Genomic DNA, 25,937 nt, shown 5'->3' on the forward strand with positions numbered 1-25,937 from the left:
CTCGCCCAATGCTACCCGCCCCTGCTCCCACTCTCCTCTCCCTCTCTGCGCCTGTGTGTGAGCTAATTAATCTCAGCCCCTTTGGGAAATTAGAACGCTGCTGCCGCGGCCTTCTCAGCCTCGCAGTACCCGTGTAACTACTGGGCCCTGCCAAGACCCACCATGGTTTGGGGGCACGGGGTGGGGGATGGGGGCAGCAGGATGAGCTGGGCAGACCTGAGGCTCCCTGAGCACCCCCACCTCCTGACTTGGGGTGGGGGTGGGCTCTGGCTTCTCTGCTCTCTCCCCTTCCAGACAGCATCCATAAGGACAGCAGGCAGTTGCTTTGCAGGGGTGAAACCCAACCCCCAGCCCCTCCATACTCTGGTCCTGTGGCTGATGTGGTCATCCCTCACCCCACATTCAATCTCATGGCGGGGTCCTCTGGCCTGCCCAATGCGGGCTGATGAAGATAGATGTAATTATGGAATTTTGCTTGGGAAATTAATTTGAAAAAGTTAATTAATTGGTAGTTCCGGAGGTGGAAGGCTCCACGCCCCACCAGTCCTAGTGACGTCAGTGCTGACCTGCCTGAGACGTGCTGCTTCCTGGGCAGGCTGGGGAGAGGGACCCCAGTGACCCGGTTGGGCAGTCATGGTGGAGCAGGCAGACACATTGAGGAATAAGAGACAGACTAGTCTCCTTCCCCAGAGTGGGCCCCTGGGAAGTGTTGACTGGACCTGCTGGGTGAACTTGGGCATTAGAGAACTCAGCCACTTGTTAGCATGTTCGACAAGCCATTGTCAAGCTTCTGTGTACCAACTGCAGTGCCTCAAGTGCCCGCAGCCCGCACAGACAGCTGAATGTTGTGTCCACTGCTTACAAATCCCTTTTTTCAAAACCTCTAAACTTCTACACAAAGGGTTCAAGGGACAGTATAGGTCCCTTGTGCAGATACAGCAAATGAGGCCCAGAGAAGCTGTGACTTGCCCAGCTCTTCAGCTCTGTCCTCCAGCAGGGCTCGTGTAGGGCGTGTACAGAGCTTCAGCTTCTTCCCAGGGGAGGATTGCTCCCACAGGCAGCCCCTCCTCAAGTGTGGGTGGTAGGGTCCTTAAAGTTGACTTTGTTCCCAAAGAAGAGAAGGGGGCCACCAACCCTGGCGCCCCCGTACCATTGTGCCTCCTCCCCCCACCCTACCATCAGACATTTGTGTTGTCCTTTGTGTTCAAGTAGGGGCTTCCTCCACCATCCCCCCAATCCTTGCAGTGACCCAGTTGTGTGAGGCAGGAGGTCCTATGCCCCCAGGAATTCCTAGGGTACATAGGGACCCCATTCCTAGGACTTTGTGGCAGGGCCCCTGACCACAAGACTGACCAAGTTCTAGTGTCTGGAGAAGTGTGGGCTCTGTACAGGCTTTGTCCAGACTGAGGAAGGGTCAGGGCTGGGGCAAGAGGTGGCCATCTATAAAATAGGGAAAATGGAAGCCTTATGGGCCCCTAGGACAGGTCAGAGGTACTGACCTGCAGGAGGCCAGCAAGGTGAGGAACATGAACTTGCAAGAAGTTTGGACCTGGGTTCCTCCATGCTGTGTGGCCTTAGGCCTTCACTTTTCTGAGATATTTCCCTCATCTGCAAAATGGCGATGATCACATAAGCCCACTTAGAGGGCTGTGGTGAGGCCCAAGGAGGTGTAATCACTTGAAGTGAATGTCCTTGATACCAGGCTGGGTGGGAGAGCAGGGAGTCAGTGGGACTGGGCTGGCGCCAGGGCCTGAGAAAGCCAGCAGGGTTTTTTTTTGGTGGGGAAGCTGGTGCACGTAGTTGGGGCAGAGGAGCTGGAGGACTGGAGAGGAGGTGATACTTGGGGCAGGCCCCCAAGAGCCAACAGCCAGCAGCCCCGAGCCCTGGGGCCCTCTAGGGGGAGTCATTCCGAACCACATTAACTCCCTGATGGGTTAAGCACCTTACCTCAGGACGTCTCCGGGGTCCAGTTGGGCCCGGAAGTCCATTGTGTAAGCCTCACCTCTCTTTGTTTTTCAGAATAAAAGTGGCCATCCCCGGGCAGGATGAGCTGGGCATTTTTGCATCCCACATCACTCTGATGGTCGATAGTTCTGAATTTTCAAGGTCTGATTCTAGACGTGGGTTTAAGCAGGCCACGCCCATTCCCTGAGCCTCATGTGTAAGATGGGTATAGGTCAGAAGGGAGCAGCTTTTTCTGCCCACCTCACCTCCAAGAACTTCTGGCACTTCCGTCCAGCACGTTAGGCCCTCAGCATGGGCTGAGTGCTCAGGGTCCTCTGTGCAGACTGTTAAGCCCTTATTCGTGTCTGTCCATCTTTCCCTTAGACTGGGCGTTCCCTGAGGGTGGGGTCTGTGACATCTCTGCTTGCATGCCTAACTCGGAGTTAGTGCTAGATGGGGATTGTAGGGCTCCTGTTTTCCTATTTTACAGACAGAACAGTTAAAGCCCTGTGAGGACATTGCTCAGCCAAGGCCAACATTGCCTTTTGAGGAGCAGAGCTAACCTAGCCTGGGTGGGTTGTGTGATTGCTGGTGGTGCATCCTGGGGTCTTTTTGTAGGCCCTGGGTACCTTCCCTGACTTCTCTCGAGACCCACCTGGCAGGTAGCATTCCCATGCTCCAGCCTTGAGCCCTGTACTCTGGATAGCCGGGAGGGAGGAGTTCTGGCATGAGAGTGTCAGAGGGCAGACCTTAAGGTCTCCAAGCCTCAGTCTCTTCATCTGTAAAATAGGAGTCTTGGTACTTCTCCGTGGTGGTGCTTGGAGGTAGGAAAGTGGTTTAAAAAAAACGCATTTGTTCTTCCCTTCATGCCTGGAACATAGTAAGAACTCCTTAAGTGTTCACTGTGGTTATTATTATTGTTGACACTGTTACTCTGTTATCATTACATTATTATTCATGCTCCCAGGGCCCCAGCAGCTGCAGTGGCTCTGGGCCTGGACACAGAGCTGGGTCTGCAGAGAAGGAGTTACAGTTTCTAATTAGTGCCCCAAGGAGAGGGCCTGGGTTTTTATTTTCGCTGGAGGATCCCACCTGCCCAAGGCTTCCCCAGCCCCTGTCATCCCCTCTCCAGCCTCAGGTAGGGGGCCTGGCTCCAGGCAAAAGCCTCCCCAAATTTCCCTTGCCACCCCTCCACCCCCCACCCCCCACCCCCGCGGCCTGGCAGACCTCCGGGGCCATGAATCATTTATGAGGCAAAAATGAAACCAATTAAGGACAAACTTTGAAAGCCTCTAATTGCTGCGCCTGGTGGCACCGAGGAATGAGGGGAGGCAGGCCTGCTCGGTGCGGAATCTCCTTGGCCCGGTCCTTCCCAGGCCGCCCGTCCCATCGCGTCTCAGGGCGCCGCGTCCTCCCGGCTCCCCGCCGCCTCCCGGCCGGCCGCGGACGTGCCTGCGCGGGCTCTGGCTGCGGCGTCTGCCGCCCCGGCGCCCGCCCGGGTCCCAGGTCGACTAATTAGGCCCAGCTCCCCTCCCCGCACCGCCCGCTCCAGGCCCGAGGTGATGGCGGCTGTTCCTGCCGTTCTGGGGCCTGTGCCCCAGAGCTGGCCGCGTTTCTCCTGGCGGGAGCCAGCTCTGCTTGCCTGGCTTAACCCGGCTGAGCCCAGGATGCCCTGTCCCTGAACTGGGAGGCTGGGGAGCCCCCACGTCCCCACGGTGGGGTCTGGGCATGCGGAGGCTGCCGGAGGTGCTGGGGCACATGGTTGGACAGTCGCATTCAGTCTCAGGGAGAGAGAGAGACGCTCTCAGAGATGGGGGAGGGGGGTGGCAGAGAGGTGGCTGTAGAGAGAGGGAAGCTGGGAGATGCAGGGGAAGGGGTCCGGGGGTACTGAGCTCCTGAGGTGTTGCACCCTCCTGGGGGAATCCAGTTCCTCCTCAGCTTTGTCAGGAATGCAGTGACCTTATGCAGATTCCTTAGCCTTAGTTTCCCTATTTGTAAACTCTCAGGACAGACCAATTTTCTCCGGGATTTGGGATTTGCGGAACTGCGCTCTCAACACCCCTACTTCTCTATCTTTCTCTCTCTCTCTCTCTCCCTCTGTCTTTCTCTCTCATGAGCTGGGAGAGGGTGGAGGTCAGGGTCTGGAGTGTGGACCCAGCAGGGTCCATCTTACTGCCATGAGCTATGGGCACGAGTGACCAGCCTGCTCACTGTGCTGAGGGCCAGGCAGGCCCTGGGCGCTCAGGCACGTTGTTTGCTGAAACCAAATTTCTGTGCTTGTGTTTTTCCATAATTATATTAGCAGGTGGGATTTTTCCTCGGGGAGGCAGTGGGAGGGGGAGCGTCGTGGCAGTGTCCCCGCCTGCTCTGAGCGTGAGCTCACACTCGGCTCTGCCCGCCCGCCTGTAATGATTTTTTAATTATGCAGCCAGTGCTCGGAATTGTTAATCCGCCTCCAGCCCAGCATCCCCTCCTGTAGCTCACACCCAGCCCCGCATGGGTGTCCCCAGAGTGGTGGTGCCCAGCCCGGTGTCCATCGCTGAGGCCACAGACCTCCACCACAGTGGGAGAGAGAGGTAGGCCAGGAAGGGCCCGCAGGGGCGGCTCAGTTCCATATGCGTGTGACAGAACTTGGAGGTGGTGGGGCCTGTGGCTCTCTTTGTCCTCCTTCCCTCCTTTGGCCCCAGCGTGGCTTACATCCTCCAGGACAGCTGTGGCTCTGGAAGGGGGCAGGGGAGTGATCAGTGCCCACCCCTGAGTGGTGTGGCCACACCCATTTCAGGGACATCAGCCTGACTCTCCAGCCTTGTGTGACCCCAAGGACACACACAAGTATGATCTTTGTCTCTGTCGCACACACACAGTCACACTCTGCCTCCCTTCTGCACACACACTCAGCCTCACAGCGACACAAGCACAATGGCATGCTCTGTGTTTCTCACAAACGTAGCCACACCTGAGGACTGGGGTGCCCTCGGGAGACCACAGTGCTGCCTCCAGTGCCCTGCCCCCACTCCCTTGCCTCTGTACCCTCCCCCCACCAACTGGGACGCCCTCTGAGGACGCCCTTCTCCCGCCTGGTGGGGTGGCTGCCTATGGCTGGGGCCTGCCTGGACATCCATCGACCTGGCCTGGGGGAGGTGGCAGGGGGTGGAGGGTGTTCTCTAGCACCGTGGCGAGGTTCCTCTCCAGGCACCCAGCTGTGGCATCTGTCAAGGTCAGATAGCGACTCCGGAACCAGCCGGCTCGGCCCCATGGCCCCTCTCGCCTCATTATTTTTGTGTTCCGGGGCTGCGGCGACACCTCCCTCCTTCCTCCTCAACCTCCTGCCTCTTGCCTGCCTCCCCCACGCCTCTGCAGGGAGGGCCTGCAGTCTGGGGGCTTTTGTTTTCCAGTTTTTTCCATACTCAGGCCAGGCGGGCGGGTAGACGCTGGTCAGAGCTGTTCGGTCTTGAATAGCAGAGAGGCAAGGAAGGTGACTCCCTCGTGGCTGGGACAGGCTTTCAGCTGACGGAACCCTAGGTTGGTTTCTCAGGGGGACAGACTGAACGTGGGTGGAGCCCAGCCCCCACCACAGCCCCGGCACACCTGTGGGCAGCTTCCTGTTTCCATAGGGGCCCCAGCACCTGGCATCAGTTCCTGTCTGCACCATCCCCATCCCAGTTGGGCCCCACACTTGCACCTCAGAACCCTCAGAAGCCCTGATACAACTCAACAGTGTGTGCACACGCATATGTGTGCGCACATGTGTGTGTGCATACACACACTGGTAAACACGTGGCAACAGTGTGTTGACGCTCACGGACCAGAAGAACCCACAAAAATCCAGCCTTCATGTAAACCACTGTAGCATACACATATGCACACTCAGGCATGTACTTAACATCCACAGGTATAGCTAGCACACGCTCCACGTGCACACACGAGGAGGTCACACAAAGACCTTCTCCTGTACTGGCATATAAGCCCTGTGAATATATCAGTGTTCCAACCCACAAGGGGCTATCTGAGTCTGCACATACACCTGAGCACACCCACAGCCCCCACCACAGACATACACACACACACACACACACACACACTCATGCGTGTACCCTATCTGACGCACCTTTTAAGTGGATACAACACAGATCTCCTAGTTGGTGGTGGTGCTCCTCACCATATGCACTTTAGCCAGAGCTCCCTGAGGCCCAGTGTTCTGTGAGCACATTTATACCACCCAAGGGGCTTTTGTCCCTGACATGCTGAAGGGAGCCTGAGGCCTCCCCCTTGATGTGCTCTGTCCAGGGAGCCACGGGAGAGTGGGAAATGGCAGTTGACAGATGGACTGTCCTACCATCCTGGCCAGCCTCTTAATGTACATCAACCTGGGCCCAGGAACACCCAGATGGAGGGAGAGGTGGGGTTCCAGGCACTTTGGGGGGACTTGTGGATTCTGGCAGAGAGGCAGGCTCAGGGGGATGGCCTCTCAGGTTCTCTCTGGGTCCCTGCCCACCACTAGCCCCCAGTCAGGGTGTGTAAGTGTGGGGAGTGTGAGACGTGGGCAAACTCTGGGCTCCCCAGAGTCTCTGGGGTAGGCCTGGCCATCCACCCCCTTCCGCCGCCAGCTGTGGACCGCTGTGACCACCCTTGAGAGGGGGAGCTGGAGGGTTAGCAGTGACAGGGCCCCTCACACCCCCCCACCCCCAGGAAACTCAAAACCCCGGGCCAGCCGCGGGTGGCGGCTTGGGGCAGGCACAAAGACGGCCTCTGTGCGGCCCGGCTGGGCTGCCCACAGGATTCTGGGGGAGGAGGCAGGAGCCGGTTTCCGTCCCATTCTGCTTCCTGCGGAGGCCGCCGGAATGCCCGGAGCTCTGGCCCAGCCTGGCCCGTCCGGCCCACCCGCAGCCCCTTCCCCTGTCTTTTCCTGGGCCTTAGGGTAGAGCTGCAGACTTCCCTGCAACAGTGCTGTCACATGTTTTGCCCAGAGCCCAAGAGCCGCCCACGCCTACCCCAGAACCCCTATGCTGGGCTGAACTGGACCTCAACCTCCCACCATGATTCCCCTTTCCCGGTCCCTCAGAGCCTTGGCCAGTGTTGGAGAGCCAGGCCTTGGAGTCACACAGACCTGGTTTCAAATCCTGCCTTTGCTGCCTATTGACCTTGTGACCTTTTGCAGGTGACTTGACTTCCCTGAGTCTCAGTGGCCTCATGTATACATGGGTGACAATACCAGTTAAAGAGTTACAGAAGAAATTCAATGGGAAGATGTGTGTAAATTAGCACAATACTGGTAGAGTGAGTGTGCAACACGAGGGTCTGTGATTATCATGTCCTCTGGGGAGATGATAGCACTGGGAAGGACCTAGATGCCCCTCTCCCCAACAGGCCTCATAGGGTCTCAATCCCAGAACCTGTTCAAAACCTTCTCTCCAGACTTCAGTTTCCATGTCTGCAGATCACTTCATGGGCAGATTCAGGTCCTCTGGGATTTGTGGGGTTGGAGGGGGTCACCATCTGGAGTCTTTTTTCTTGTGTCTCTACTGTTTTCCTCGATCCCTCAGGGATCACAATGGGGTGTGGAGTAAGAACTGTGCTCCATTTTACAGATGGGAAACTGAGGCTCACTATGGGGAAGGAAGGGCACAGTCAAATCAACAGGAAGAGACGGGATGGAGCCACAAACCTAGACGTTAGAATTCTGGTCCCCTGAATTGTCCTGTTAACACCCTTGCTCCTCACACACAAGCCCTAAAGGACAGATCCCCCCTCTTCTAATTCCTTGGCCCAATTATCTCTGAGCTAGCTTTCCTCCCCTGTCCACCAGGAGGAAGATCCTAAGTTAGTGCATGGCCCTGACCCCAGGTTGATGTCAGCTCAGATATTACTTTGGGAAACATTAGCCTAGATCCAGAGGGTCCCCATTGGAGAGGGCAACACTTTTCCCTACCTCACAACTGCTTATTGAATTGCTTGCTCTAAATGGGCCAATCATCGTCCTCCTTCAGAAGGTGTGTAGGAAGATTCAGTGAGACAAGGCATACAGCGTCTGGCACTCAGGAAGTCCTCGTTCCTTAACATAGTAACTTATCCTCCTGGTTCCATGTTGCATCTAGAGAAACTGACTCAGAGGCCATATGCCAAGGTCACCCAGAGGAAAGGGCCTTCCTGATCCTTTGACTGTTGTAGAGAGGGAACCTGGGCCGACGGAGGTGCCTGGTGGGGAAGCTTTTGTCTTTATCAGAGGTGTCCCAGATCACTCCCTAGAGCCCCAGGTCAGGGCATACCTCCTGGCTGGGGCCTCAGTGTTCCTTTCCATAAAATGGGCTGACCCCCTCCAACTGTTTTTTGGGAGCTCTGTAAGGGAGAATAGAGCCCCATGGACTCCTGGGGTTTTCTTTAGCATGTTTCCTTCTTCAGGCAATGGGGTTTTGTCTGCCTTAGGTGGAGGGTTCTAAGAGGGTCAGGGAAGTAGGATTCTAGCCTAGCCCCCTGTTCTGTCTTAGGGAGATTCTAATAGTGCTGAGGACAGGCTTTGCCCCCGGCCATCTGCTGGGTATTAGTAGTGATCAGTGCGTGCTCCTGTGTGTTCATCTGTAGTTAGAGATGTGCCCCGTGCTCTTGGGTGAGAACTGTCTTTCTCCCATTTCCAAGGCCACTGTCTCCATGTGCATCGCCTTGGGCCTGAGTAGAGCTTCTTTCCCCTTCTGGAAAGTCCCTAGGCTGAATCATGGAAATCAGAGATGACGCCCCCACCCCCTGCCTCCCCAGCTTGCTCAGCCTCAGCTCAGTTAAGCCACCAGAGCCTATGGTCTGTTCTCTTCATCACCACTGGCTTGCCCACCATCCGTCTGTCCATCTCAACTCCCTTGGAAGCCAAGACCAGCCACCATTGTGGGTGGAGGGTCATGAAGAGGGTGTAACAGGAATGTCAGAAGTACACAGGGAGGGGCTCCTGGGCTCACTAGGTGAAGCCTCTGCCTTAGGCTCAGGTCATGATCTCAGGATCCTAGGATCAAGACCCACGTTGGTCTACCTGCTCTGCCAGGAGCTGCTTCCCCCTCTCTCCCTGCCTGCCTCTCTGCCTACTTGTGATCTCTCTCTGTCAAATAAGTAAGTAAAATCTTTAAAAAAAAAAAAAAAAAAAAAAAAAAAGTGCACAGGGAAGTTAGGGAGGAGTGTAAAGAGCTAGACGGAGTGTGCAAGTCAGCAGTGCTGGCCTGCCCAGACAATGGCAGAATGGTGTGCTGTGCTAGGCTGCTGGCTTGGGATCCTCAAGGACCCACTGGAATGCACCCTCCTCCAGGAAACCTTCCCTCAGCAGGAAAGACGGCTGGAAGTTTGTTCTAGCCAGCGAAGGAGCAAGGGAGGGATGGCACCTTGCTCAGACCCTGCCCTTGGCTATAGTGGTGATGTAGCACAACTCTGTAAACTTATTAAAAATCATTGAATTGGGGGCGCCTGGGTGGCTCAGTGGGTTAAGCCTCTGCCTTCGGCTCAGGTCATGATCCCAGGGTCCTGGGATCAAGTCCCGCATCGGGCTCTCTGCTCAGCAGGGAGCCTGCTTCCTCCTCTCTCTCTGCCTGCCTTTCTGCCTACTTGTGATCTCAGTCAAATAAATAAATAAAAATCTTTAAAAAAAAATAAAATCATTGAATTATGCACTTCTAAATGGATGAATTTTATAGTGTGTAAACCATGCCTCAGTAAAGCTGTGTTTAAAAAATCCTACCCTTGGCCTCAGTGCCCTGCCCACTTGAGACCCTGCCAGCCTCACGACCATACCTCACACCCTCTTCCCCATTTTTTTTTTTTTTTAAACTCTACCCTCAACATGGGGCTCAAACTCCCCACCCTGAGATCAAAAGTTCCACGTTCCACTGCATGCTGTCCCGACAGAGCTGGCCGGGCTCCCCTCTTCCTCTTTTCTTTTTTTTTTTTTTTTTTTTTTTTTTATTTTTTTTTAAAGATTTTATTTATTTATTTGACAGAGAGAGATCACAAGTAGGCATAGAGGCAGGCAGAGAGAGAGAGGAGGAAGCAGGCTCCCTGCTGAGCAGAGAGCCCGATGCGAGGCTCGATCCCAGGACCCTGAGATCATGACCTGAGCCGAAGGCAGCGGCTTAACCCACTGAGCCACCCAGGCGCCCCACTTCCTCTTTTCTTAAGAACTATTTCAGGCTCATGTCCCCTTTGGTAACCTCCCCTCCTCTTTAAGTCACAGGCTAACAGTTCCTTCCTCCAGAAAGGCCCCCAGTGCTCCATTTGGTCGCCTTCCCGCGCTCATTTCATATTGGTTCATGTGACCATTGGCCCAGCCCTTGTGTGCTCCTTCCCGGGCAGTGCCCAGTCCGAATCCTCCACTGTCTCCCCAGTACTGCAGGGCGTGGGGCTGCTGTTGGTTAATCAGGAGGAGGGGACGTGTGCAACCTGAACATCTAGAAATCTCACTGTGGGCCACCTGTGTGCATGTCTGTGTGTGGACATCCCTCCCCCCGACCCCCAGGCCTCTTCCCCCACTGCTGTCTGGCCTGAAGGGCTCAGGCTCTGTCTGGGGGGTGTGTCCTGGTTCCCCTGGGGCTCAGGGTGGAGTGAGGGCATTACCATCACCTCTGGTGACCTCATTGACAGCTGGTATTATGACGTCGCTGGCCCGGCATTCCGGGTTCCTGCCTGGGCATCTCCAAGCCCCCCAGGTGAAGACACTCCCCTGGGGTCTGTGACAACTCGCCCCCCATCCACATAAAGGTGACAGGCATGGTAACAACCCTTTGGGGGACAGTCGGGACAGATGGGTCACCGTGTCCTGGGCTACTTTGTCAGTTGCATAGGTAGAGCAAAGGTGGTCACACAGCAGAGTGACTCATACTTGGGCTCTGGGTTCAAATTCTAACCAGTCATTTGACCTTGGCCTGACAGTTTGATCTTCTTTGAGCCTCAGTTTCCTCGCCTGTAAAACTGCTTAATAGTTCTCTTTTTTCTTTCTTTTTAATATATTTATTTATTTATTTATTTGACAGAGCAAGAGAGCAGAAGTAGGCAGAGCAGCAGGCAGAGGGAGAGGGAGAAGCAGGCTCCCTGCTGAGCAGGGAGCCCAATGCGGGGCTCGATCCCAGGACCCTGGGATCATGACCTGAGCTGAAGGCAGAGGCTTAACCCACGGAGCCACCCAGCCACCCCTGCTTAATAGTTTCTATTTCCCAGGTTTCCATGTAAAGCTTAGGAGCACAGGGCAGGAGGATATAGTCAGTGCTCACTAAATGCTTTACTGATAGGTTTACTTAGTTAATTGGACTCTGAGGTCACTTGGTCCTGGGAGCTGGTTGGAGAGGAGTGGTTCTGTGTCTTCTACGGCTGGCTGGCTTGAACCTGGAGTAGAGGCAGGGGGATGGTCCCAGTGTCAGGAGAGTGGCTCCAGCTTTGCCCACCTGTCTTCCCAGCTTAGCCAGGGAGCTAATGCCCATAGGAGGTTGGGGCCTGAGGCCAAGAATCCATTGACCCTCAGCCTCCTTCCTATCAGTCTCTGCTTTGCAGCCTTGGGCCAGAGTGGGCTGGGGTCCACCCGGCCCCCACCTTTCTCTCAGAGCCACGGGCATGTCCAACCGCTTTCTCTTGGTCCCCAGGCCCCTGAGTCTAGGATTCTCTTCGGTGCTATTTCCATGTCTGTCAGACCCTCAAGTCTCCCAAGTTGGGCTAGGAGCCTTGGATCTCTGTGAGCCCAGTCCCTCTGTTTTCTGCTTCCTTGAGGCTCTGTTCTCTAACCTTGACCCTTTGCCCTGTCCTCTCCAAGTCCCTCTTTCTCTGACCCGCCCCTCAAGTTCTCTGTCTCATGATCCTCTATCTGTACCACCTGTCTCTGTTCTTTTGCTGTCGTGTCCCCCTCTGCCCCTCAGCTCTCAGGACTGGTTCCCCCTTCAGCCCCCTCCCTCTGCTCTGTCCCCGCCCGTCAGCCCCTGGTCCCAGCTCCCGGCCGGCCCGGCTCCTGCATGGACAAAGGGGTCCTTTGTGGGCTGACCGCGGCTGGCAGGGCGGCGGGGCGCTGGCTCCGCATTGCTGATGAAACGGAGCCCTTTGTTGTCCCTCCTCAGGCGCAGTATTTCTTTTTGGGGGCTGGATGCGTTCCTGGCAGGGCCGATGATGGATGCGCCCGCCGCCGCCCGCCTGCCCGCCAGCTTTCCCTCCCGCTCATTCCCGCTCCGCTTCAACGCAACCCCAGCTCCTCCCCTGCTGCCTGGGCACTGCCAGGCCCTTCCTGGTCTGGGAGGGGGCTGCTGTGTGACGCCTGGGAGAAAGAAGGTCTTATGTCCTTCCCTACCTTGAGTAGGGCAAACAAACCCTGTGGTGAGTGGTCCACTGGGACCAGGTCATCAGCTTTTCCCAGGGTCTAAAGGAGAAAGATGAGCCAGATCTAGGGGCAAATTTGGAACAAGGTTAGAGACTTGGCCTTGGGACTAACTAGATGTATCTGCCCCACTCTGGGGTTTGAGGACAGTTCACCTGGGTGCCAGTACCCCTTGTTTGCTCCCCACCTTCTGCAGCTGGGAAACCAGCGTCTGCCTGCAACACCTGTTTGATGACATATCACGTCCTCTGCTCCATAGCTCAGTAGGTCCCAGGACCCTGAGGGGCTGGGAGAGGGAAGTCCCTGAGGAAGCACAGAAAAAGAAAAGAAAAGAAATGATCGGAGAGATTCAAAGAAGGGCCAAAGCTAAACAGAACATGAGGTTTGGTCCCTACCATAAGACTCAGGGTGGAGACAAAAGCAGATAGACTGAGTCAGAGCTCCGGCCCTGAACACAGTCCCCGTGTTGGAGGGAGCTGACTTCTAATTGACCTGCCCGCCCTGCACACCGAGCCAGATCCCGGAGCCAGGAGGGGGGAGGGAGGAGAGCAAGAGCAGCGTTAATGCAGCTATCGATTTCTGCCACCAGCCAGCAGGCCGCAGAGGCGGGGACACAGAGGGGGGCTAGGGCGCAGGCTGCTCCCCTCCCCGCCTCTCTCCCACCTCTCCAACCCAAGGGCTCCTGCCTTCTCCTGTCTTTGCTCACCGGGTCTGGGCCTACGGGCACCCTGTGCTCCAGGACAGAGTATTTGAGCTCAGATGGGGTGATGGTTGTTGGCCCTAGTCTCCGACACCTAGCCAGGGTCACTGCTGTCTAGAAGGGTGCTGATTTCTGAAGAAGGGTCTCAAGAGCCACCCTGGGCTTAGGCCTTAGCAGGTGGGACGGAGCATAGCTATCTTACATGAGCCTCTTCCTCTTAAGACAACACTGACCTCTGTGGTACCCCCAGCCAGGCCCTCCTGGGTTTGTCCTGGTGGAGTATGCCAGCTGGCCCACCCTTCCTTACCGCCCATCTACCTTTACTAGGAAGGTAGTACATGGGGCCATTGCCCTCTAGGGAGAGGCAGGGAGCATCTGGCTCTCTGCTGAAGCCTGCCATCTTTGCCTCACTCAGATGGAGCTTTTCCTTCTACACTTGCTTCTCCTTGTGGCCACTCCTTAGCAGTCCCAGAGCAGGGGGCCCTGCCGGCTCAGGGCCTCAGTTTCCTCTTCTGGAAGTGCAGAAGGTTGGACTACATGACCTCCCAGGGACCAGGACCCGGCTGAGTTCTGTGACTTGGGGGATGGTGGGGTTGCCTGGGGACAAAGATGTATGTGTGCCGCCCCCAAGGCTAGGGCGGGACAGACCCAGCCAGATGTGCGCCTCCCCCTTGAGCCACCAGCTGCTCAGGCTGGGCCCTCTTCTCCGGTCTTCTCCCCCTCCCCCCAGGGTTGCTGGGCCACAGCAGGCAGGCAGGCAGGGAAGGGACCTTAGAGAGTCAGGACTGATGAGGAATCTGCCACTCCACTCCTTCTGGACAGTTCCTTCTAGAGTTCCTGGCTAAGGAGCCTGGTCAAGGAGCCCTTAATCCTGGGGCTTGAGCAGAGCATGCTTGTCCTGGGAAGGGGCACCTCAGAAATGTGGTTGTGGCCAAAGAATAGACTCTGTTCCCTGGAGGGTAACACTCACTCTCATTCCCAGCCTGCAGCAGCCAGAGGCCCCTCCTGCCCACAGCCTGCCCCTGGGCTCTCACTGGGACCTCATCCCAGACCCATCTGGGAGCCAGGCTGAAGCACAGCAGGGAAGCCTGAGTAGAGACAAGAGTGGGGTCTGAGGTAGTGATGACTGTTTTTGAGAGTGAGGAGGAAGCGTGTGTCAATATGTACACAGCATGTCCCCCTACTCTTACAGGAGAGGGCTTATCCTGTGGCACAGTGCTGCCTGCCCTCTAGCAGGAGGATACATGCTCCTTGAAATAGGGATTCTGTGCTCTATTTGGCAACCTCTTAAAGTCAGTTTCCTTTCCTTACAGGATTTGTCAGAGCCTTGAGATAATCCATATGTATTTAGGAATTGACAAATGAGAGCCTTAGAGCAGCTTCCCAGACTACTATTTTTTTTTTAAGATTTATTTATTTAGAGAGCAAGCACGCATAGTAGGAACACAAGCAGGTGGAGGGGCAGAGGGAAAGACTCTCAAGCAGCCTCCCTGCTGAGTGCAGAGCCCGGCAGGGCTGTATCCCAGGATCCTGAGAGCATGACCTAAGCTTAAATCAAGAGTCAGACCCCCACCCCCACCCCCCAGTGAGCCACCCAGGCATTGATTTCTGGTCTACACCTTCAAACTTTGCAGAGGCTATTCCAAATCCTTTTGTAGATGGGTCAGAGAAGGAAGATTAGGAAACAGAAGGTGACTCTATAACCTTCTGAGGTTAACAGACATTTCCAGTTCTTTCCTACCCCCCAGCCCAGGAAGAACTGGCCAGAGATCTGAGCTGTACAGATCCGGGCTGAGCCTCTGCCATGACACTTGGTAACTGTATATTCATGGCCAGTTCTAACCCCCTGTGTAAAATAGCCACTAATACGAAATGTGCTTGTGAGTCTTAACTGAAATAGTACAGAAAGGGGCATCTGAGTGTCTCAGTCACTTAAGTGTTTGGAGTTTAGCTCAGGTCATGATCTCAGGGTTGTGGGATCAAGCCCCACATGGGGCTCCATGCTCAGCGTGTTCCTCTCCCTGTGTTCCTCTCCGCTCATGCTCGCTCACTTTCTCTCTGTCTCCTTCTGTCTCTCTAAATAAAATCTTGGGGAAAAAAAAACCAGTACATGTAAAAAATACCTAACCATGTTGGGTCCAGCGCGTGATAAATGCCCAGCAGGGCTTGCGTCTGTTAAAATGGCAATACCATGGCTGGTGCTGGTGGGGATGTGGGGGAAGGAGATGCTTACCTCCGCCCTGACCCTGTGCCCTCTTGTCCTGACAGAGTGAAGACCCTTCCACGTGGACAGCAGACCATGTGCCTGCCCTGAGCAGCAGGGCCCACTAGGCATCGCGGTTGTGGGCAGCCGGGCCGGCACTCGTCCGTGGACCCCCCCACACAGTTGGCAGCCCCCCGCCCCGAGCAGTGGGCTCTGGGCCTCGGCCCCACCATGTCGAGCCTTGGCAGTAGCCCCCAGGACAGTGGTGGCAGCAGCAGCAGCAGCAACACCGGTGGCAGCAGTGGCCCCAAGGCAGGAGGGGCCGACAAGAGCGCAGCGGTGGCCGCAGCCGCGCCAGCCTCAGTGGAGGACGCGCCGCCCCCCGAGCGTCGGAACAAGAGCGGCATCATCAGCGAACCCCTCAACAAGAGCCTGCGCCGCTCCCGCCCTCTCTCCCACTACTCCTCCTTTGGGGGCAGTGGTGGCAGCGGCGGCAGCATGATGGGCAGCGAGGCCGCCGAGAAGGCTGCCGCCGCTGCCGCGGCCGCCTCCCTGTTGGCCAACGGGCACGACCTGGCAGCGGCCATGGCCGTGGACAAAAGCAACCCTACCTCAAAGCACAAAAGTGGTGCTGTGGCCAGCCTGCTGAGCAAGGCAGAACGGGCCACGGAGCTGGCAGCCGAGGGACAGCTGACGCTGCAGCAGTTCGCACAGTCCACGGAGATGCTGAAGCGCGTGGTGCAGGAGCACCTTCCGCTGATGAGCGAGGCGGGTGCAGGCCTGCCCGACATGGAGGCCGTGGCAGGTGCTGAGGCCCTCAACGGCCAGTCCGACTTCCCCTACCTGGGCGCCTTCCCCATCAACCCGGGCCTCTTCATCATGACCCCGGCCGGCGTGTTCCTGGCCGAGAGCGCGCTGCACATGGCCGGCCTGGCCGAGTACCCCATGCAGGGAGAGCTGGCCTCAGCCATCAGCTCGGGCAAAAAGAAGCGGAAACGCTGCGGCATGTGCGCGCCCTGCCGGCGACGCATCAACTGCGAGCAGTGCAGCAGTTGTAGGAACCGAAAGACTGGCCATCAGATTTGCAAATTCAGAAAATGTGAGGAACTCAAAAAGAAGCCTTCCGCTGCTCTGGAGGTAACGACGCCTTAGAGGGAGGTGTGTGGGCTCCTGTGTCTGGCCGGCAGTCTGAACCCAGCCCCGCCCCACCCCCAGCCCTACCTTTCCTGCCTGGGCCAGTGTCTGGGGGCCGCTCAGCCAGTGGACCCCTGGGCCTGGGGGTCCTGGAGCAGGCTCTCAGACACCAGTTCACCGCCCAGAAAATCAGAGCCACATCTTGAGATCTCAGTAGGTCATAGTTCACAAGGCAGGCAACAGGTTCCAGGTGGGGGCCTGGCCTTTGCAGCCAGGCCCAGGGATTCTGAACCCCTTCCTGGAGTTTTGGGCCGGCCATTGAGATTTCCGTATAGGTCCTAAGTTTCTGACTTTCAGGTGTGTCCTAAAGCTTTCAGTCTGTGCCCTGAGATTCTGGGGCTCTCCCTTGTCCCACGTGTGAAGGGTTCTGTCCTGTGGACCATGTGGCTTTTAAGGGTAAGCCCTTCACTCACCCCTTCAGAGCCCAGCCTTTCCCCTAAGGCCACCCTGGTGCTCATTGGCCTGAGGCCTGGAAGAACCCTGTGTCTAGGTATGTCATTGACAGAAATTGGGTTTTTGGGGGGCCATAAGGTCAGTCTGGCTGCGTAGGTAAAACGGCCAGGGGTCCTGTGGTCCTAGGGTGAAGGGGTGGCTGTGATCCTGGAGTATAGGCAGGCCTGTCCACTTTGGAATGATTGGCTTTTTGGGGAAATCACCACATAGCCACACGGTCAAGGCCAAGGCAGCCCAAACAGGAAGGGGCTTAGAACAGGCAGAAGGGTTCCCATGCTGCTTTCTCTCCACCCTCATGGCAGAGCTTGTCCCTGTGCCCCCAGCCATGGCAGTCTAGTGGTGGTGCCAGGCCTGGGTACAAAAGCATCTTTTCAGCCTGCTGTCCCAGCCCCGGCCCCGCCCCTCTATGAGTGGGCCGGACGCAAATGTTCAGAATGGTTGGAAAATAATAATGACATCCCAGCTGTGGCTGCTACCCACCCGCAGGCCCCAGACCTCATATATCTGCTCTTCTGCCCAGAGAACACACCTATATGCACCCACAGGCACCCGCTGACATCTCATGTGGACACACACCCACACAGACACACCCCTCCCCGCCCGGTCCAGTCTTAGCTATAGATGTAGCCTCTTAACACAGCCAATATCCTTCCTCCCCACCCCGGCTGCACACACTACTACCCACCGTAGCACAGCTCGAGGCGCACGTCCATACAGGCCTCCAGTGCGCATGTTCCCTGCTCATTCAACAGAACCACGCACACAGCCCCCTGATGCACCACAGCCACCTGGCGCTCGTGGCCTTTGGACCAGGGGATTGGGTCTTCCTGTTTGGAAGCAGGGTTCCTGGACACTGGCTCAGGGGGCCTCAGGGTGCTCCGGGCCCTCCAGCGGCCCCACGGGCCAAGCCTTCTTCTCTGGCCCGGTCAGGATGGCAGGACCTCCATGGGGTGGCTGCCTTTTACTCCAGGTCCGTCCCTCCGCCATGAGGCCGTCCACGGGGGAGCGTCTTTGCACCAGGTCCCGCCGGACCCTGACTGAACTCTCTCCTTGTTTTTGTCTCCCGCCCCCACCAGAAGGTGATGCTTCCGACGGGAGCTGCCTTCCGGTGGTTTCAGTGACGGCGGTGGGAACCCAAAGCTGCCCTCTCCGTGCAATGTCACTGCTCGTGTGGTCTCCAGCAAGGGATTCGGGCGAAGACAAACGGATGCACCCGTCTTTAGAACCAAAAATATTCTCTCACAGATTTCATTCCTGTTTTTATATATATATTTTTTGTTGTCGTTTTAACATCTCCACGTCCCTAGTATAAAAAGAAAAAGGAAAAAAAAATTTAACTGCTTTTTCGGAAGAACAACAACAACAACAACAAAAAAGAGGTAGAGACGAATCTATAAAGTACCGAGACTTCCTGGGCAAAGAATGGACAATCAGTTTCCTTCCTGTGTCGATGTCGATGTTGTCTGTGCAGGAGATGCGGTTTTTGTGTAGAGAATGTAAATTTTCTGTAACCTTTTGAAATCTAGTTACTAATAAGCACTACTGTAATTTAGCACAGTTTAACTCCACCCTCATTTAAACTTCCTTTGATTCTTTCCGACCATGAAATAGTGCATAGTTTGCCTGGAGAATCCACTCACGTTTATAAAGAGAATGTCGATGGCGCCGCACCGAAGTCCCTCTGTATCCATCCACGCGTGCAGAGCTGCAGCCAGGAGCTCGCAGGGGGGCGGGAGGGAGGTGGTGGGGAGAGCAGCCCACCCACTCCCGGGCCGCCTACGCTGTACTCCTGGTCCCCAGAACGGGATCCCCCCCCCCCCGACAATGATGATTTTGCGAAAATGAAAGTTATGTTCCTTTCTCCATTGAGGTCTGGGGAGCCCATGTCTCGATATTTCTGATCCTGGCTACTGCCCTTAGAGAAAATAAGTCCTTTTTTTCTGGCCTTGCCGATGGCCATAGAAGAAAGGGCTTCTTCTCGTGGCCCCCTGCCGGTGGGTATGGGTGCCCCGGGGGGGCCCCCTGCTGCCTGGGCCCCCTTGCCCACGGCCAGCTTCCTGCTGATGAACATGCTGTTTGTATTGTTTTAGGAAACCAGGCTGTTTTGTGAATAAAACGAATGCATGTTTGTGTCACGAAGCACCACCGCTGGCTTCTTGCTCTCCGGTTTGGGGGGCTGGCTTGGGGGCTGTTGCTGGGCAGGGGTGATGTGGAGCCACTTGGGAAAGCAAGAAGGATGGCCCCGGGATATGGAGAGTCTGGGATCTCTTGGGGAGTCGGGCCTGGCAGATCCTGAAAGGGGGTCAAGCAGGAACAGGCAGCCCAGCTGGCATGGTGGAAGTGCTGTTAATCTGGAAATGGCTGGTTCTGGAACATTCTCGCCTGCCTGATTGTACCCCCTACCTCAGAATCCGGACCTCCGGGGACCTTCCCTTACCTGGGGCCGCCACCTCTATTTACCTAAGTCAGCAGGGCCTGGCCAGTACAGAGCAGCCAGCAGGACCGGAGCTGCCTGTTTGATTGCTTGCTTGCTTTCTTGCAGGGATCTGTTGCTCCCCCAACCACTGAGGTGATCCCCAGGGAACAGTTTTAACCCAGATTTGTGGGGACCTGACTGTGCCCAGAATGCACAGAGAAACACCCTTACCCTGCCATACCCCTCTTTGGGCCTGAGGGCGGCTGGACTGAAGCTGGGGCGGTGTGGGGGAGGTATCCTTGGCTCCAGTTCTTGAGCGACTTTCCCCACTCCCAGATATTTTGTTGGTGCAAGGTCGTCTGCGCCCTCAGAGGCCAGATGTCTGGGGAAATCACCACAGAGCCACATGGTCTAGGTCAAGGCAGCCTGAACAGGAAGGGGTGACAGCTGCATGGCCCCCATCCCTTCACATCACAGAGGCCGGGACTGCAGGCTGAGACCCATCATCTACTTGATGGGCAGACATTCTTCCCACCCAGCTGCCCCGGAGCCTGGCTGAGATGGAAGCTAGACGGGAAGAAGGACTTCCTGACAATGGCAGGGGCCTTGCTTCAGGTAGGTGAGGGCTTTTTGGGGTGAGGGAAGGGGCAAATTGCGAAGGGGAGTGGGCAGTGGTCTGGGGAAGATGGTCTGCCTCTGCTGTTGTTCCCTGGAGTAGAAAAAGCAGCCCATATGGGGTAGGGGCTCCGACCCCCACCCCCTTCCCAGTGTCACAAGCTCCCTTGGAGCACCAGGAGCCCGGCAGCCTGGCCTGGCACAGCGGGGGCAGGCGGGGGTGGTGGGAGGCAGCTTTCAACTCCCGCTCTGCCTGGGAAAAATTCCCTTTCATGTGGCTGCCTGTGATCTCTCCAGGCGGTTCTGCCGAAGGGGGGCGTCCAGCAGGGAGTGGGGGGAGGCCTTGCTGCCAGGGGCACCCTCATCCTCCACCCCCCACCCCCGCACAAGGCAAACTGCAGCACCTCTAGGTCCTGCAATGGGCAGGGAGGGTCTTCCTGGGGGGCGGCTGGGTGGGAAGCCTGGCCAGCAGGGGGCACCCAGGCAGGAGGCCCCCGCCTACCCCCGCCCTGCTTCTGGCAGCACACAGGCCGCAGATGGCCTCGGCCAGCCCTCATTGGCATGCCTACAGGTGTGGGGTGGACGGCTCCAGTGCCAGCCCGGAGGGGGTTGCTGTGACTCAGCCAGCCTGGACCTTTTTAGTGTGCCAGCCCACAGCCCGGCCATGGCTCCTGGGCCTACCTCTCAACACTCAAGCCCGAAGGTGGAAGCCCCTCACCCCTTGCAATTCGGCCTCTGCTTATGGAAATGGGAGGCCATCCCCTCTGTGTGGAGGTGGGGATGGCTGTGGGCTGAACACATGATGAGACCTTAGTCCCCTCATCTGAGAAACAGGGACAGTAATGGTCTCTCTCCCATAAAGTTGCCTGAGGTTGAAATGAGATCACTCTAGGGAAGCGCCCGGCTCATCATAAGCAGTCGGTTAAATGGCAGCTGGTGTTGCTAATTTTAAAGCTATTCACCTGAATCTCACCAAGGTGTCCCCCACCCGCTACCCAGGGTGCAGGTCCTCTCTAAAGCCCTGGCACCTCACCTTCCACTCCCTGAGCTAGTGGCCGCCCCATCCCCCAGTGGGCTCCAGCCCTGGCCAGACGTGCTCCAGCACGTCTGTCTCTAACCACTTCTGGCTCACTGTCTCTGAATCTCTCTCCTGATGGTCTCTGTTGGTCTCTGACGTTCTTCTATGTCTCTGTCTTGTCATCCTCCCATGTCTCTGAGTCCCTGTACGTCTCTCCTGTCTCCTTGAGTCTCTCCCTGTATCTAGTGCCTCTCGTGTCTTCTGTTGCCAGCTCACCCCTGCTGCTCTCCTGCTGACGGAGAAGTACTTAGAGGCAGGCTCCCTGTGGAGCTGTATGCCCAATTCCCCTCCCTAGGGGTGCCCTCCGCTCCCCTCTGCTGCCCTGCTGCTGGGAGCCTGACCTCCTGGTGACCTGAGAGCCTTCAGCCTGTGCTCTCCTTTCCTCCTCCTGGATGGCAGGGGTGCTTGCAGGTACACACGGAGCTGGAGACAAACCCAGCATCCATCCAGCCGTGTGTGTGTGTGTGTGTGTGTGTGTGTGTGTGTGTGTGAGAGAGAGAGAGCGCGCGCGAGAAAGAGAGAGAGACACTTCGAGACAACCATGTGAGGCCTTGTGCAGCAGTGTGGCTGTGTGTGACACGAAAACAGGCCTGTCACTGTGTGGCAGGCTCTGGGAGACCTTACATGGCTATGGGTTAGGGTGTGATGTCAGTAGCGCCACACACTGGGATACTTGGTGACGTAGCATGTTTAACACTATGATACTGTGTAGTCTCATAGCAGAGCCAGTGTAGTGTGTGTGACACTGGTCAACTCTGTGTGTGTGACACTGGATCTGTGACACTGATGTGCGGCATGCAGGAGCCTGTGACAGACACTGGCTGAGTCTCTGTGGTTTGTGACATTGTGTCTGTGTAACCCTCATGGGTGTGGCCCTGAGACTGACACCAGGGATTCCATGGGAGGGTGTGATACTGGCCGTTGACCAAGTTGGGACCCTGTGACACCACTTGCGTAACCTGGGTGTGTGCTCATGACATGGCGTGTCACTGTGCACCTGTGATCCTCGCAGGGAGCTGACACTGTGTGCCATGTGGGGCTTGGTGTCCCCCAAGCGTTGCTTGGGTCTCTCCCCCGACAGTGTGCAACTCTGAGGACTGTGGTGTCCCTAGCAGCCCCTCTTAGCTGCAGCCAGGCCCTGAGGCCCAGTCCGGGTGGGGGAGGAGGCTTGGGGGCAGCAGGCGCGGTTCCCACGACTGCCACGGCCCCTCTCCAGCCCTACCACCAGCTCCAGCTCCACAGAATATCCTGGCAACCCCAGCCTCTTTGTTCTCTGTGGCCGCCAAGGCCTCTCCCCACCCCAGCCTGCCCAGCGCCTGCCAGGCGCCCCCTCCCCTCCAAAACAGTGGGGCTTGGCCTGACCTAGTCTCTCCGTGCCCTTACATCCCCACCGGCACTGGGGCCCCCGTCTCAGGCCCTGACCCAACCGGCATCCAGCTGGGCCTTGGACCCTTTGCTGGGAGCTCGCTGTTGTCCTGCTGTCCAGTAGGGAGGTGGCAGCCCGGCCCTGCAGTGGACTAGGTTCAGGCCTGAAGCTGTGTTCTCTGCACGGATACTTCCCTCTGGTCCAAGGCTAGTTGGAAACTGTCTTTAGTCTGGAATGGTTTCAGGTTGTCGAGTAAGTTCACTTATTTGGCTTCAGAAAAATCAGGATAGGGATTATTACTACCTATTTTATAGATGTCCAACTGAAGCCCAGAGAGAGTATGTGACATGCCCAAGTCACAGAGCAAGATGGTAGCATGGGTCTGATTAGCACTCATGCTTCTGGCCTTCACTCCTTGCAGCAGGCTGCTTTGGGAGGACCATGTGCTTTCATGGAAGGGACAGAGGACCTGGGAGTCTGAACACATGGGTCCTCTTCCCTTGGTCACCATGTGTCAGTCTGTACGTGCGTCCATGCACGTATCTGTGTGCACTCTTGATGGGTGACCTTGGCCAACCACCCTTGCCTGTTTCTAGGAAAGAAGGGCAACGTAACCAGGGATATGGGGGTGGGGCGGAGCACTTGGCAGGGTGCTTTCCAGAGCAACAAGTTCACGTCACAGTGCTGAGACCCACAGCATCTCCCAACAGCGACGTGGGGCTATTGGCTCGGGGGCAGATTCCGCCTCAGGGCCTTAACCTTGATTCCCAGGCTCAACTTAGCTCTCCACAGTCAAAAAGGAAGTGGTGATGGCTACTTGGCATGGCTGCCGTCAAGGCTGCTTAGGCCTGACCTGATTGCAGCAGCAGCTTCCACTCCCTCCCAGGTGCCAGAGTGGATGGATGGAGGTCATTGTGTAGCCCGGCCCGGGGCCCCCCCACTGCCCACCCGGGGCTCTATGCTGACAGGCAATGCCGACAACAGCCAATGTGAGGGAGGGACAGGCAGCCACCAGCATGTTAATAACATAGACCTTGGCCCAGGCACCCTGCAGGCAAGTAGTGGGCACAGAGAGGCCCAGCTGCCCCCAAGGTCACACAGCCCTGCAGGTCATCCTGTCCCCAGAGGTCCACATCTTCCCTGAGGATTGGAGAATGGCTTGGGGGGGGGGGGGTGGAGGGGCTGCAAGAGGGTCCCCCTGAGGCCCTGACCCGGCTGCCAGAGCGGACACTTTCATCTCTCTTCTCCTGTCGACCTGCCATCCCTCGGCGGCATTAAATTCCCCTCCTGCCAGAGAACAAGGGCTGCCTCAGATTCCAGGCAGCAGGGCGTGAAGATGGGGCGGCCCGGGGGAGGAGAGCAGAGGTCCTCCAGGGCCTCAGGCCTGGGTGCAGAGTATGCAGGGCAGGGGGAAGGGGGCGCTGGATCTGGTGCCTCCAGTGCCGCAGGCCAACTACCCCAGCCTCCTTACACCCGGTGATGGGTCAGAAGCTGGTCCGTTTCCTGCTGCTTTCTCCCTCCTGACTGATGCCTTCCTCTTCAGGAGCTCCCTCCTCCGGGGCCCTTTTAACCCCAGCAGGCCACACTGCGTCCCTGGGCCATCCCAGTCACTGTACTGATCACTCTGGGTGGCCTCACCTGGCTTCAGGGCTTTGGCCTGCAGCTGAATGCGGATGGCATTTGGTACCAGGATGCCTCTGTAGGCTGAATAAACACATTATCTCCTCTTTCTGGGCCTTTGTGCATTTTTGACCCCAATTAGAGTGCTGTTTGCAGGTGGGGGACTTACTAAAAAGAAACCCCTTTCCCTATCCTGCTGGAACCCCCAATCTCTGCATCTCTACCCCTGGTTAGAGGTGCTGATGAAGTCTCGGGGCTCACATGGCATAGAGCTTATGGCCCCAGGTGCCAGGCCTTGGGCCGGTCTATGGCACTTCCTTGCCCATCTAGTCCTCCCAGTAACCGGAGGGGAGGGCATTGATTAGTTATCCCATTGTACAAATGAGAAAGTTGAGGTTCAGAGAGGTAGAAGTGGAATGACACACAAGGTCACCCAGCTGGATTCTTCTGGTTTCAGAGGCCAGCCCTTAAACACCTGGTTATGCTTCAGGCTCGGGCTAGAAGGAACTGCCCACCCCCACCCCACACGCTGCCTGTGATCATGCCCAGATGTGGGATTAGGGTCAAGCATTACTTCCTTAAATTTTTCTTTATTCTCTGACTCTTTGTTTTTTCACCCTTTTTTGTTATTGTTGTTGCAGTAGATTAATATTGCTTTTCAAATCAGAAAACCCAACAAAGTTCTTTAACCCAGAAAGGTTTGGAAACAAAGAGCACTGTGTGGAGTGAGGGTGGGGGAGCCCAGGATCAGGATCGTGGCCCCCTCCACTGGAATGACCAGATTTGGGTATTGGCGGGGGCCCAGAGTGGGTGCAGCTTGAATCTCCGAGGGCCTCAGCCTCCCTGGCAAATTCCCACCATGCTGCCAGCCCCTCACCCAGCTCTGAGGCCTGCCCAGGACAGGACCCTGGCGGGGGCTGAATTTTGGCTCTGCAGCAGCAGGATCTGCAGGCGTCTGCTGAGGTCTGGAGGAAGGGACTGCGAGGGTGAGGGCCAGGGCAGTGCCCGCTGTTGATAAAGCGACAGAGCCCTCGGGAGCCGGGACGCAGTGAAGCCATGGAAACGTGGCTGAGGTGTGAGGCTGGCTCAGCGCTTCCCTCAGGTGGCCGCCTCCCAGGTCTGGCAGGGCCCCAGCAAGACAGGCCCATCCTCTCCCTGACCTCCTGAGGACCTGGCTTGGGCAAGGCAGCTGGGCGGGATGGATGTCGCCCCTGTCGCCCCCGCCTGCCGTTCCCAGGGCCAGGCTGGGATCAGGCCTCGAGTCTGAGTGGGAAGGGCTGAGGACAGAGGTGAGGGTGCTCTCAGTCCTCTGCACCAAAGTCCCCTGACCCCATTCAGTCCTTCCCACCTTCCACAGCCCGCTTCCTTTCCTATAAGTATGTGTGCATTATTTACCTTAAGCATTTTGATAAATCATAATAGCAGAGACATCTGCTGTCAAAACTGCAAACTGCATTTGGGGCTCAGCTGGTGGCCGAGGGCTAGAGGCTGGGGTGCAAGGGTTCTGATGGTCTAAGGAGAATAATACGGATGCCCCCCGCTGTCCTCATCCAGGGCAGGGCCTTGAAGGGCGCCTGAGGCCCCATCCTTTGGGACCCCTCCTCAACAGCCGCTGACCATGAAACCTTCCCAATGAGGCTCTCCATCGCGCCCCCCCCATCTGTGTTCCCTCTTTCCTGCCTCCCTCTGCCTCAGAATTAATGCAACCGTGACAGCGGCTGAGAAGTCCCCGGAGCGGAGATTAACTCCAGGGGCAGCGCAGGCAGGGTTGGCCATGGGAGGCTGTGGAGTGTGGGGCTGATGCACAGTCCTCGTGAGATTAATCGCCCTGCAGCCGGCTTCATCACGAGGGGGCCCCGTGCCCTGACCCCCTCAGCTCTGGCGAGGGCACTGGACTCTGGGTCAAGAGCGTGCTCTGCCTCCTGCAGCCCCCAGAGCCTCCAGTCCAACTGGGGAGGCTTTGAAGAGGAGGCTTTGACCCTTGCCCAGCTCCTGCTTGTTCTGCCGGCCCTACTGTTCTCCAGAGA

The 25,937-nt window shown here is 56.9% G+C and overlaps 1 protein-coding gene across 5 annotated transcripts in view; it reads left to right on the forward strand.

The window, feature by feature from the left end:
* CXXC5 (CXXC finger protein 5) overlaps positions 1-18,954 on the forward strand; it is a 36,281-nt gene extending 17,327 nt beyond the window's left edge. For 4 of the 5 annotated variants that reach the window (XM_059174749.1, XM_059174748.1, XM_059174746.1 and 1 more), the window contains exons 2-3: positions 15,234-16,305; positions 17,892-18,954. In XM_059174749.1, the coding sequence (XP_059030732.1) occupies positions 15,400-16,305; positions 17,892-17,936 (951 nt within the window). In that variant the 5' untranslated portion in view covers positions 15,234-15,399 and the 3' untranslated portion in view covers positions 17,937-18,954. Of the gene's footprint in view, positions 1-10,597; positions 10,672-15,233; positions 16,306-17,891 lie in introns of those variants that run through there. The other variant, XM_059174751.1, reaches the window with a different exon arrangement.
* Positions 18,955-25,937: the final 6,983 nt, after the last annotated feature.

This window comes from Mustela lutreola, chromosome 5 (genome assembly GCF_030435805.1).
Source record: "Mustela lutreola isolate mMusLut2 chromosome 5, mMusLut2.pri, whole genome shotgun sequence".
Taxonomy (NCBI): Eukaryota; Metazoa; Chordata; class Mammalia; order Carnivora; family Mustelidae; genus Mustela; species Mustela lutreola.